Source organism: Indicator indicator, chromosome 7 (genome assembly GCF_027791375.1).
Source record: "Indicator indicator isolate 239-I01 chromosome 7, UM_Iind_1.1, whole genome shotgun sequence".
NCBI lineage: Eukaryota > Metazoa > Chordata > Aves > Piciformes > Indicatoridae > Indicator > Indicator indicator.
The window spans coordinates 12,279,157-12,292,136 of record NC_072016.1 but is presented as its reverse complement, the minus strand read 5'-3'; the positions used below and the strand labels follow the sequence as shown (position 1 = coordinate 12,292,136).

The 12,980-nt window shown below is 56.5% G+C and overlaps 1 protein-coding gene across 2 annotated transcripts in view; it reads left to right on the top strand.

Annotated features, from left to right (window-relative positions):
* The window catches only part of LDB1 (LIM domain binding 1), a 24,985-nt gene extending 12,005 nt beyond the window's left edge, over positions 1–12,980 (top strand). The window contains exons 2-11 of one of the 2 annotated variants that reach the window (XM_054382065.1): positions 7,563–7,665; positions 8,234–8,278; positions 8,496–8,571; positions 8,891–8,993; positions 9,207–9,379; positions 9,727–9,849; positions 10,028–10,111; positions 10,950–11,073; positions 11,509–11,651; positions 11,995–12,980. In XM_054382065.1, coding sequence (XP_054238040.1) covers positions 7,563–7,665; positions 8,234–8,278; positions 8,496–8,571; positions 8,891–8,993; positions 9,207–9,379; positions 9,727–9,849; positions 10,028–10,111; positions 10,950–11,073; positions 11,509–11,651; positions 11,995–12,225 — 1,205 coding nt within the window. In that variant the 3' untranslated portion in view covers positions 12,226–12,980. Of the gene's footprint in view, positions 1–7,562; positions 7,666–8,233; positions 8,279–8,495; positions 8,572–8,890; positions 8,994–9,206; positions 9,380–9,726; positions 9,850–10,027; positions 10,112–10,949; positions 11,074–11,508; positions 11,658–11,994 lie in introns of both variants that reach the window. The other variant, XM_054382064.1, reaches the window with a different exon arrangement.

Below are 12,980 nucleotides of genomic sequence, written 5' to 3'. Positions count from 1 at the left end.
ATGCCTTAGGGACTGGGGAAGATAAGTGCCAAGCAAAATGATGTGTGGGTTGTGTTGATTCAAAAAAGCAAAGAAAAGTTTTGATTAAAGGCAAAACAGGCTGGTGGTGGAGGGTTTGGTGATACAGGTTTTTTTCTGTCATTCACTGGGGACTTTGCCCATAGCAGGTCACAGTTCATGTAAAATAAGAAAAGGCCAGCAGAACGCCACAGAAGTTCATTTGTGAGCAAAAGTGCCCCAGGCTGGGGACCTAGAGCCTCATTCTCAGAGAACAGTGAGAACTGGCAGCCTCCCCTTGAGATGCAGAAGAGGGCAAGGTGGACCAACCCAGCCCCAAGGGCCCTTCCCTGTCCTGTGGCTGGCAGGACATCAGGTTGTTCCTGACTGGTCTTTTTCAGCATGCCAGCCTTCTGCATGCTTGCAGCTTTGCATTGGTCTGAATTTGAGGTCTGTGTGGAAAATAAGACCCCCCACGTCCTGTGCACTGCACTGGCAGGGTGGCCTCAATGCTTCTGGCCCTCTCCCTTGGAAACCTCCCATCCCAGGCTCAGGGTGCTCCCACTGTTGTTTGTGGGTTGCAGTGCTTGCCCTGCTGAGGTTTGTTGCCCCACCGGTTGCTGTCGTTTCATGTGGGGTTGGTGTTACAGCCAGGAATGCCCAGCTGGGAGGGTTTCCCCGGGGCTGTGCTGCGGTGTTCGAGATGGGTTCTACAGCGCTGGGCTGCTGGGGCTGGGAGCTCAGGCTGGATTCCTCATGCCTTGGGAGCACCAAGCAGGTGTGCTCAGCCGTACTCTGTCCCTTTGCTCTCTGGGGTTCTGGCCTCATCCTGTCTTGATTGTCCAAAGCTCTGAAGTCTGCAGCAGCACATGCTGCCAGTGCAGCGGCACAATATGAGTCCAGCAACTGCAAGCATTTGCTCTGTCCCCAACACTGCCAGCAGCCTGCCCTGTCCTTCACTCAGTTGCTCTCTCATCGCCTCTTAAACCAAGTCCTAAAGAGAGAGAAGTTCAGCCTGAGTGGCAGGGGCAGAAACTTGCCCTGACAGCTCAAAGAACCGATTGAGGTATTATGCAAGCTGCAGTGAGCAAGTTCCCACCATGCTCACACTGTCCCTACTCTCCATGGGCATCCATGAGTGGTCTGGACCTCGAGGTGAGCATTGCACCCCGTAGTGGAGGTTTGCCCCCGAGCACACGCTGCTGCAGCACAGCCAGCTGGAAGGCGCCAGCTCCCACCACATCCTCGCAGCGGGAATTATCCAGCTTTTTTTCCCCCCGGAGCGGGCGGCTGGCTGGCTGCCAGGGATGCGGGGCTCCACCTAGGACACAACATGGAGTGAGGCGGCTGTCGGCGGGGCCGGTGTCTCCAGAGACTACCCGTCCCAGCGTGCAGCACTCGGCGCCATTGGCAGCTGCAGGGAACGAGGTGGAGTGTTGCATCCCGGGATCGAGCATCTCCATGTGCCACGTGGGGACTGACAGCCTCCTGTGCTCCGAGGCAGCAGTGCTTCGGTGTCCAGCAGGTCAAGGGGATCAGCCCAGGGATCCCCCTTTGCAGCCAGAAGGACAGACCTCAGCCCTTCGCCAGCACTTCTCTGCCCTGTGGCTCTTGGCTGGCTTCAATCCTCACAGATGGATCCTGTCCCTGCGGAGGGCTGCCCCAACCAGCATCCCCACGGCACAGAGCCGGCCTGTGTGGTTTTGCTCTACCATGTGCATGGTGGGCAAGGAGCCGGAGCAGGAGCAGAGATGCTGGCTGCAGGGCCATTGCCGTGGTGGGCTGTGGCTGTGAATTTTTCCTTGCTGCTTCAGAGCCTGAAATACTTTTTTGTATTAAAAAATCCCAGTTTATTGGGAAGCTTTTCTCACAGGATGCTGACGTGGGTTCATTTTCTAGTCCCACAGTTCTCACATCACGCAGCTGGGGAGATTGCTGATGGTGCCGCGGGAGGGCTGGGAGCCCAGTCACCACAGGAGCCCTGCAGGGTGGCAGGGCCCCGGGGGTAGGTTTGGGCAAGTTAGAAAGTGGCCAAAAATGCAAAAGGTTCATTCCTGAGGCTGAAACCGGCAGTGGTTGATTATGGATCATCTTTGAGACAGTGAGCCGAAAGGAGTAATTAGGGACAGTGGGATATTTCCCCGAGAGTCGCAGGAAATGACTGCCTCGTGGTAAGTTGATAGTAGTGGAGCTGAAACTGGGTTATCTGTGGGATTGCATCTGGGGCTTGCAGCCTTGGACGTGATTCAATTTTCAGGCTGTTTTGCAATTGGCAGGGTGTGCTCTTCTCCCGTTTTCCCTCCTGGAGAAATCCCCATGTCTGAATCATGCAAGGGCCTGAATGGGAAAGGAGAGACTCCTGCCATCCCTAGAGTTACTGTAGGGCAGTGAAGTCCTCCAAATCCCCACTGGGTGCCTAGCTCCACGGGATGCCTTCTCAGCAGACCCTGAGCTCCAGCAAAGTGGAGGCTGCAGGACTGCCCAGAGCCTCAGCCTTCAAATCCATGTCCTGGCCTGGGCAGGTTTTTGGATACCAACGTTTTGTACCCTGCATCAAGTTTTTTACTTTGTAATAATTAACTGCAACTAATTTTTACTTCTCTGGCTGTCCCTCTGAATTTATAAGAGAGGAGCACCTGCTGGTCCAGGGTACTTCGTGTGCTGCAGCAGGAGGCTTTTGCACTAATATTGCAGGATGCAACCTGGAGCTGTGGCACATGTTCTTCTCTGTTGCTTGCACACAGGGGACACCACGCTCAGCCACGTGGTGTGAGCAGGGAGGTACTTGGTGGTCAGTATAAGCTCTGTGGCTGGCTTCGAAGTGTGGCTTGAGAAAAGAGAGAGGGTAATCCCTGCATGAAGCCGGGCAGGCAGTGCTGCAAGTTTTGCCTCTGTGCAGGACAGGGCTGCACAGTGTGTTATCCAGATTCTGACTCTGGGTGCCACTAGATCCATGGCATCATGCCATCATCTCCTCCAGGAGCAATATCCCCTTTTCTTTGGACAGCTCAGCTTCCTGGGAGCTTCAACTGGGTCAGTTCTGAATTTTCAAAGCAGATGGGGTTGCTGGAAGTTGAGATTGTTTCTGTGTATGTCATGTGCTGTGCTTCGGTGTGCGCTCCCTGGGTCCTATCAGTTTAATAACATCAGGGTTTGCAACTGGCAAAGAAGAGGAGAAAGAAGTGAAGGCAGGTTTGTGGGAGAAGACCCTGGACTCTGCTCCATGTGCTACTACCCGACCCAGTTCCTCTGAATACTTCTCTGTTTGCCTCTCAGTCCTGCCAGTTTCCCCGACACCAGGCACTGTCACCGGGCAAAGCCACGTGAATTACTTGAGACGCTGCCCTGTGCCCAGCTCCAGATACCACTCTCCTGGATAGCATCCTCCTGGCAGCCCTGCCAGCTGGGTGGGCTGGGAAGATGGGTCTCCTGCTGTTGTCAGGTTCTCACACCCCACGGAGGCAGCCCTGCAAAACAATATCGCTATTTACACTTTAAAGCCTCGTTAGGCAGCCAGGAAGCAGCAGGCAAGGTGCATGCCGGGAAGCATGACAGCCCTGAGCAAAGGCTAGCCCTCTTCTCCTTCTCCAGCAGCTACCAGGCTGCTGGGAGGAGCAGGATGCTCCCTGGCTGAGCTGTAACCCTGTAGTCTCTTTCAAGCCCTGTTTCCTTATTTATTTTTATCATATTTTTGGCCTCTGAAGTCCCTGTGACCTTGCTATTTGCAGAGAAAGCACCCTGGCTGCCTGTCCAGTGCAGCTTCTCTCTGGGACAAGGAGCACTGATTCGTGCTGGTGGCCACAGGTGTAGGAGCAAGATGCTGGTGCTGCTCAGCCTTTGTCCTCAGCAGCGCTTTGCAAGACTGAATGAGGGGAGTGCAAGCAGGGACTTTTGTCCCTGCCAGACACCAGGGAACAGCCTGCATATCTCCTGAGCAGTGCTGGTCTCAGATCACGGTGCCATGCCATCTTCTGGCATTGCTGGCTCCTCAAGGTGCCCACCATGCTCTTGGGAAACTTGGTGTTCCTCAGCCCTGAAGGCTTGGTTTCAGTTTTAACTGTGCCTACTCCATCAAAGCCACTGGGCAGTACACCAGAACAGCTTGCCTCATGGGGCTGGCAGCTCATAGGGAAGGAGGAAGAGAAGGCAGGTGGAAGGTTGGGCAGCACCCATTTTCCCTTCCCTGGGCTGCCTGCATGCCTGGAGCTGGTTCCTTGCCCAAGATCTTGTGGCAGCTCCATGCAGCACTGGCCAGCTCTGTTCAGGCCCTGGCCAGGCATCTGTCCTCAGCAGAGGATGCTGAGCCAGGACATCCCTCTGGGGGGTTCCCTTCTCCCATGCTTCCATGCCAAGAAGGAGCCATGGGGCCATCCGCCTGGCCACAGGCACCATGCAGGTTGTCCAGACCTGCCTGGGCCAGTAGCTCATCAGCTGCAGTGTCAGCTTGATTTCTTTCCTCTTGCCAACCATACATGCGTTTGCAGTGCTGGAAAAGCACCCAGGGATGTCCATGGGAAGCCTCTTTTGTCAGCTTGGAGCCCACTGGGGCATCTCATGCTTGATTGAGAACTGCCATCCCTGTTTGCACCAGGCCGGCCCAGATCCTCTATGCTCAAAGCAGGAGGTAGAGCAGAGGCATGACTGGGGCCAAGTGCTGCACTTGGCTTAGAAAGGGCCTGCAGTTCTGGGTCACTGCATCTGCCAGGACAAGGCTTGAGGGAGCGGGGGCAGTGTGAAAAGAAGAGGCAATGACAGAGGAATCTCCTGAATGGGGCAGTATGACCCTTGTGTGGGTAAAAGTTGATGTTGCTGCTCCTGCTATAAAGTGTTATTTTGTGTAATGTGTGTGATGTGAGTGTCTGCAGTGAATGTAGAATTTCGACAGCTTGTATCAGATCCTAAGGCTTTTGTTAGCATTGCTTGAAACCACTGAATCCAGTAATGTATTTTACATTGCATTAAAAATAATACTTGGTCAGAATGCAGGTATTGCTGAGGTCATATAACAGATTCCTCTCCACTCCTGTAGATCCTTAGATAGACTGAGGGAATCCCCAAAACAGGGCATGTCCATATGAACCTGCTTGGGAAGGCCTGGGATGGAAGTGGCTGCTTGGGTTGGAGGAGTGAACTGACTCATTTGCTGGTCCACCTCGGGGGAGCAGGGGCCTAGGGAACAGCACAAGACAGAGTGATGTGTCCCCGTGGTCTCACCACCCCAGGAGACCTTCTTACATCACAAGAAACAAGATGTGGATCCACAATAGCAAGAAACCTGGGGGGCTTTTTCTGCCCATCTCTCATCAGTGAATAAAAACAAAGCATGGGAGGATAAGACCTGATGGGTCTGATTTTTTTTCTTTTTTTTTTTTTTTTACTACTCCCTGAGGACATGGTGACTGGAAACCAGCAGTTCAGCTCCCCATCTCCAGCCACTGCTGTCTCTGCCTAATGAATCAGTTTGTTTTCAATAGAAGACACGTGTTTTTGGGAAGTTTCCTATGCATCAGCCTTCACTTCAACGTCATGTCATTTAACAGCAGTGTGGAGGAAATGGAAATGCTGTGTTTCTAGAGCAATTCCGGTTGAATTATGATTTCCATTAGGCACAAGTTGACAGTGATTAAAGCAGAAAGCAAAAATTCCCTCACACCAGCACTAACCTCCCTATTAAAAATTTTTTTATCTATGAAAACGTTAGGTAAGAGCAAGGGGCTGACATTGTTAGCAGCTGTATGAGAAATTGTGCCATGCCCCACTTATCCTCGCTGCAGGCAGGCAGGATTGAGGAGCAGGGAGCAGCCAGGCTGGCTCCAGCCCCACAGGACTGTTGCATCCCGGTGGGTGCTGGGGAGAAGCTGGGTTTGGTTGCCACGGGGAAACAGTGAAAGGCACTGGGGCCCCAAGAAGACAAGAAACAAAGAGTGAGACAGATTTCCCCTGTTGCAAGCTGGATTTAACGCCAGGGGGGGTGACTTCCTCTATTTTTGACCAGCCTGTGCTTGCTCAGCTGCATGTGCGAGCCCTGCAACTGTGGGCTCCCAAGTGGCCTGGCACTGGTCGTGATGCCCTGGTTATTTGGGCTCCTCTGTTGGCTAACATGCTCAACATGAGTCGGGCATCTTGGGTCCCAGTACTGGTGGCACCACTTCCCTCAACGCTGATGCTTATTTGCTCCATTCCTGCATCCATCACAGCCAAGTGGCTGCTCCAATCCTGTCCCTGCACCCTTCCCAGCAGCCTGGCTGTGTGGGGATGTCCAGATGGGCAGTAGTGTGCCCGTCACCTCCCAGATGATTCTCTCCACCACTGGACTTGCTTTTTGCAGCACTGGGCAGCAATCCTTGGCAGCTTGCGGGCATCGGGAATTGTGAAGCCTTGGGCTGCATGCAGGCGGGCAGCTGACGGGGATCCCACCTTGGCCCTGGATGCAGCCAGCAATCTGGTGCAGCCAGCTCCTGGCCTGCAGGGAGACGTGCCCATGCACGGTGGGGCCGGCTGAGCCGGTGGAGCCAGAGCCGGCTGGCAGCCTGCCTGCCGCTGCACCCCATCCAGGTCAGCCTGTCTGCCTGGCTACCTGCTGGGGAGAGCCGCGTGCCTCGGCAGCACCTGGGCGCAGCCTGCCAGCTCTTGCCCGCGGCGGGGTGGGGCAGGTCTCCTGTGGGGCTCAGGGAGGGATGCTGGCAGCCACCGCTCCCAGGAACCTGCCCTGGTGGTGGGAGGGGGCCGGGAAGTGTGGGAGTCCCTCGCTGCCCCTTGGGAGCTCAGATGGGTTGGGCCATGCTGGCATGGCTGGATCTGGCAGGCACCCCTGTGTCTGACTGATGGGCCCGAGCAGGGTCCCCAGGTTGTTCAGGGATGGGTGGTGGCTTGCACACGTGGCACACTCAGTCGCACACCCAAGCGTAGCCCTCTGTGGGCTCTGGTTCTTCACTCTGGACAGCAAGGCGTTGGGGTGGTTTGGTCAGGGCCGGGGGCTGGTGTGTGAGATCTGTCTGTTTGCCTGGAGCCGGGTGGCCGCGGGCCTGCCTAAGCAGCAGATGGTGGCTGCCTGGGGACCCGCCGTCCGTCCCTCCGGGTGATTATTCACCCGTCACCATGACGATGGAAAGGTCAGCAAAAAGATCCCCTGTGATTCCCGGGTCAGGTCGGTGGGATTAGGAGTGGTGCAGGAGGGAGGGTGAGAGGGAGGATAGGGCCTCCCAGCCCCCATGCCCCTCCCCAGCTCACCAGCTGAACTGTTCCCCTCAGGCACTGTCCCCAGAGCCCAGCCATCTGAGAACTGACAAACTCTTAAGCACCAGTGGGAAATCCCTGAGGTGAATCCAAGCCCCTCTCACTGCAGATCCTGAGATCTCGTCCCTGACCCTGTGGGTCACATCCTGCACAGTGGAGGCCTGGAGCTGTGTGTGGGGTGAAGGAGCTGAGCTGGCATCAAGGGGGAGCAGAGGAAGGATGGGGCTGTGTTGATGGGGGCTTGGCTGGTCCTGCATCTTTCCTCTTTCTCCTCCGTGCAGCAGTGTGCCTCTTCTTGCTGGCTGACCCTCTCTCCTCTCTCTCTCCAGGCTGTTCCTCTAAGTCATTCAAGCTGTACTCGCCAAAGGAGCCCCCGAACGGCAACGCCTTCCCCCCTTTCCACCCAGGCACCATGCTGGATCGAGATGTGGGGTAAGCTGGAGCCCAGGGAGGGGGCTGCAAAGTTGGGGGTACTTTGCATCCTACACTCTGGTGTCTTTCTCTCGTGCTCCCCAGCAGCATGTGGAGTTGAGTTAGTACAAGGGGAGAGTGGGAATCGGAGCAGGAATAGGTAGGACTGGGTGGGAAAAGGGTGATATACAAGACAGAGGAAGCCCTTAGGTCCCCAAGCTTCATGGGGCCCAGCCAGGCCACTGGGGTGATCCAGGACAGGGAGTTATCCCAGCTCCTTCTGCAACTGCCCCTTCTCCTACCTCCATCCTGCCAGGCACCAGCCTCAGCTGCAGAGAAGCTCAGCATATGTCCAGAGAGGCACGGGTCAGGTCCTAGGTGCGGTGAAGCAGCCTCTGGTGTGAAACAGAGCCCAGTTTAAGTGGTGCAGGTCACCTCACAACTTTATCAGCCATTGGCAGCCAGGGTGCAGCCCACACTGTAGGTGGGGTCCTGCCAACTGCTGCTGGAGGCAGGGAAGGGGGAGCTGTGGTGAATAGAGAGAGAACCCCAGCAGTGCTGACCTTCCGGCATTTCTTTCCCTCTCCAGACCTACTCCGATGTACCCACCAACATACCTGGAGCCTGGAATCGGGTAAGCACAGGGGGCTGGCAGGGGCTTTGCTGAGAGGGGACCTCATGCCCATGGTGGGGGTGCCTCAGCAGTACATTGCTGTCTGGTGTTTAGGAGGGACTGCTTAGACTCTGTCTAGCCTTGGAGGGGGTGATGTGTCCCCTTGCCACAGGCTTGGGGCTCCTCCCCACCCCATGGCTGCCTCCCCCTCTGACTGCTTGCTCTGCTCCTTGGGCAGGAGGCACACGCCGTATGGGAACCAGACTGACTACAGGATATTTGAGCTCAACAAGCGACTGCAGAACTGGACAGAGGTGGGGAGCTGGAGGAGAGTGGGGAGGCCAGGGGTGGGAGGATGCTCCAGGGGGTGTGTTTTGGCAATGGGGTCGTCTGCACTGCCTGCTTTCATGAGCTGCCTTGACTCTAGGAGGAGTTCCTTTTGCAGCAGGATCCTGCCCTGCAGTATGGGTCCCAAAGTGCCTTGTGTGTGGGACAGGGCTCATCATACCTGTCTCCACACACTCAACTGGGAGAGTAGACCTCCATGGGCTGCATGTGGCTGCTATGCCTGGCTGCCAGTGGCTGGCTGGCTAGCTCCCCTCCCCATAATCTGGATCTGTCTCCTGTCCCCAGGAATGTGACAATCTGTGGTGGGACGCCTTCACCACGGAGTTCTTTGAGGATGATGCCATGTTAACAATCACTTTCTGCTTGGAGGATGGACCAAAGAGATACAGTGAGTAGCAGCTTGAGCCCTTCTTCCCCAGGACATTGCCTCTCTGGCAGGAGGTGTGGCAGTTGTGCTGCAGGGGTGGGATGAGGGCAGGGTTTTGGAGCTGCTCAGCCTGCTCCAGCTGGTAGTGATTGTGGCCCCCCTCCCTGTGCAGCACCAAGGCACGTTGGGTGAGCCAGGTTTACAGACCTTGTCTTCCTTCTTCTGCCGCTGCAGCTATCGGCCGGACTCTGATTCCCCGTTACTTCCGCAGCATCTTTGAAGGGGGTGCTACAGAGCTCTACTATGTGCTCAAGCACCCCAAGGAGTCCTTCCACAACAACTTTGTCTCACTGGACTGCGACCAGTGCACCATGGTCACCCAGCACGGCAAGCCCATGTTCACCCAGGTACTGATGCCACCTGCAGCTTCTCCTGCCCCTCACGCCTTGGTCCGATGTGCCCTTTTGGCAGCTGCAGCCCCAAGGAGAGAGGGACACTGATTTCTGCATCCTGTTGAGTGTCATTCTACAATTCCACGTCTCAGCCAGCCCTGCAGCATCCCCCTTTTTGTGGAGATCCCATGACAGTTGTGGGTTTGGCTTGTGCCAAGTCTCATAGCAAGCAGAGGCAAGCTGCCGGGAGGGTGTCCTGGTGTTCACCAGTGGGTTCCCAGGGGATCTGGGCTGGGAGAAGTGGGAGCAGCAAATGCCTGACCCCAGTTGCTACTCCCTGCTGACCCGTGCTCCCTGCCCAGGTGTGTGTGGAGGGGCGGCTGTACCTGGAGTTCATGTTTGATGACATGATGAGGATAAAGACCTGGCACTTCAGCATCCGCCAGCATCGAGAGCTCATCCCCCGCAGCATCCTTGCCATGCATGTGAGTACCGCTCCAGGAACTCCCCCTGTGGCATAAGTGGCACAGGGATGCTGAGCCCCTCTCCCTGCTGTGCAGGATATGGGGGGACCTCAGCCCTGTTGCCCTATCACAAGTTGGGACATGGGAGGACTGTCTTCAGCCCATATGTGGCTGAGCTGCCTGTACCTCTTGCTCCTAGGCACAGGACCCCCAGATGCTGGACCAGTTATCCAAGAACATCACCCGCTGTGGGCTCTCAAACTCCACACTCAACTACCTCCGAGTAAGCATGCAGGGAGAGAAGGGAACATGGCTCTGATTACAGAGGGGGAACTTGGGTGGCCACATCTTGTGCTCTTAGCTTCCTGGTATCTGGCTGCTGTGGGGTGTGGAGAGACATCCTTGTACTCAGCTCTGGTGAGGCCACACCTCGAGTATTGTGTCCGGTTTTGGGCCCCTCAATACAAGGGAGATGTGGAGGTGCTGGAGCAAGTGCAGAGGAGGGCAAAGAAGCTGGGGAAGGGCCTGGAGAATAAATTGTATGAGGAGCAACTGAGGGAGCTGGGGCTGTTTAGTTTGGAAAAGAGGAGGCTGAAGGGAGACCTCATTGCTCTCTACAGTTGCCTGAAAGGACATTGTAGAGAAGCTGGTGCTGGTCTCTTCTCACAGGTAATTAGTGATAGAACAAGAGGGAATGGCCTCAAGCTTTGACTGGGTAGGTTTAGACTGGACATTAGGAAGAAAATTTTCTCAGCAAGAGTGGTCAGGCATTGGAATGTGCTGCCCAGGAGGTGGCTGAGTCGCTGACCCTGAATGTGTTTAAAGGTCACTTGGATGTGGTGCTAGGGGATATGGTTTAGGGGTGACCCTTGTACAGTAGGGTTCTCGGTGGGACTTGGTGATCCTGAAGGTCTCTTCCAACCTGAATGTTTCTGTGATTCTGAGACAGCTAAGGCAGTCTCTGCAAGAAGAAGCTCGCAGACAGGCTGTAGAGAGCCATGTTGGTATTCTGGAACCTACAGGCTCCTGGTGGTGGCTGGGTTTGGTGCAACACAGATGGCTGCGCAACAGAGGGGCTTGGAGCATCACAATCTAACTCCATGTCTGTCTCCTCCCTGCAGCTCTGTGTAATCCTAGAACCAATGCAGGAGCTCATGTCACGGCACAAGACCTACAGCCTCAGTCCCCGGGACTGCCTCAAGACCTGCCTCTTCCAGAAGTGGCAACGGATGGTTGCTCCACCTGGTGAGTCTCATGCCAACTGCTGTACTACTGCGGGTCCCCAGGGCTGCCCGCTCATACCCTGTCCTCAGTGCAGGCTTCGCCCAGCCCCAGAGCCTGTCCCTGGCCTTGTCTTGTGAGGCTGGTGGCAGCGAGTCAGGCAACTGGCTTTGTTCTCTGATGGCCTGCTTTCCTGTGGGGGCAGAGTGGGACTGCAGGCAGCTAGCACTCCCTGCCCAGGGGCTGCCAGCTGCTTTCAGAAACCAAAACAAGGACAGAAATCTTCCCTGCACTCTTTCTTGGGGGTGTGCTCTTTCCTCCCCTGCACTGAGGGGACAGTGAAGCTGTGGAGGGGAGGAGGCTGATGATGCAGCCCCAGAGTGGATGTGGTCCTTGCAGAGAAGAGGCTGAGACCAGCTTCTTCTCCTTGGCACTGACCATGTCTCCCTCCTCTGCCAGCGGAGCCAGCGCGGCAGCAACCCAGCAAGCGTCGGAAAAGGAAGATGTCAGGAGGCAGCACGATGAGCTCGGGTGGGGGAAACACAAACAACAGCAACAGCAAGAAGAAAAGCCCGGCCAGCACCTTTGCCCTGTCCAGTCAGGTACCTGTAAGCATCCCGTTTCCATTCTCTCTTCCTCCCCAGGGGTGGAGGGGAGGGCTCCCTGCCCTGGCCCCTGGGAGTGGCTAGGGGGACCACAGGAACTGAGCTCCTTCAGCTCTTTCTGGGCGATAGGGGGTCTCCCAGCTGTCTTCTCTGAGCCACTTTGCTCCCCTGCAAGGGGGTGAGGCTATGGTGTCTCAGGCGGTGCCCGAGCCTTTGGTCCCGTGATGGAGATGAGGAGGTGGCCCCACAGCCAGGGAAAGGGCCTGTGGTGTTGGGGGTGGGTCTGGCGGCCCGGGCTCCCCCCACCTCGATTATGTTTCGGGACCGTCTCCCCTTTCAGGATGTGATGGTGGTAGGCGAGCCCACGCTGATGGGGGGGGAGTTTGGGGACGAGGACGAGCGGCTCATCACCAGGCTGGAGAACACACAGTTTGACGCTGCCAACGGCATCGACGACGAGGACAGCTTCAACAACTCGCCAGCGCTGGGGGCCAACAGCCCCTGGAACAGCAAACCGCCCTCCAGCCAGGAGAGCAAGTCAGAGAACCCCACGTCGCAGGCGTCGCAGTAACGGCCCCCCAGCCGCCCCGTGGACTCAGTCCCAACCGATCTACCTGTACATTTGCAACAGAGAGTGACTGGGAAGCGGTGAGGTACCGGGGGCGGATTGGCTCCATGTGGCCCACCATGGGGTGCATGGCCTGGGGTGAACGCCAGGCTGGCAGCCTCCAGCCCTCTCCCCCCGACGCCTCCTCGCTCCCCCCATCCCTGCCTCCCTGCCGGACCCCAGGACAGGGGTGGGTTTCCGGGGCTGTAGCTTCATTATTCCCCATTCTCTCTCTTTCTCCCTGCTTCTTTCTTGTACAGTTTCTCATCCCCACCCTGATGTGCCCAGCCCCTGCCTGCTGAGCAGGGAGAATTAGGAGGGAGGTGTTGGCAGTGGCTAGCGCGATGGGGAAGCCGGTGGCATGCAGATGCCATGTCTTGTGGTCTGGCACAGCCTGGAGACCCTCCTCCTCCTTCTTGGGTCCTACAGCTGGGGTTTGCTGCAGAAGCCACCTGTACCAGGGTTGCACATCCTCAGCCCAACCCAGGGCTGAGTGGGTGGGGTGGTGATGGAAAGCCTTCCCTATGCCGCTGGCTCTGCCTCCTCCATCTGTGGTCAGATCCTGCTGCACTGAGGTGGTGTCAAGGATAAGGCCTCATCACAATTCCCTGCTCTCCTGCACCCTCCCCTTCCCCTCAATCCCAGGGGCAAGAACACAGCAGGGCAAGGGGGGGAGTCTGTATATAGAAAGTGCTTGGGGGAGGTCTGGGGGAGGCCAT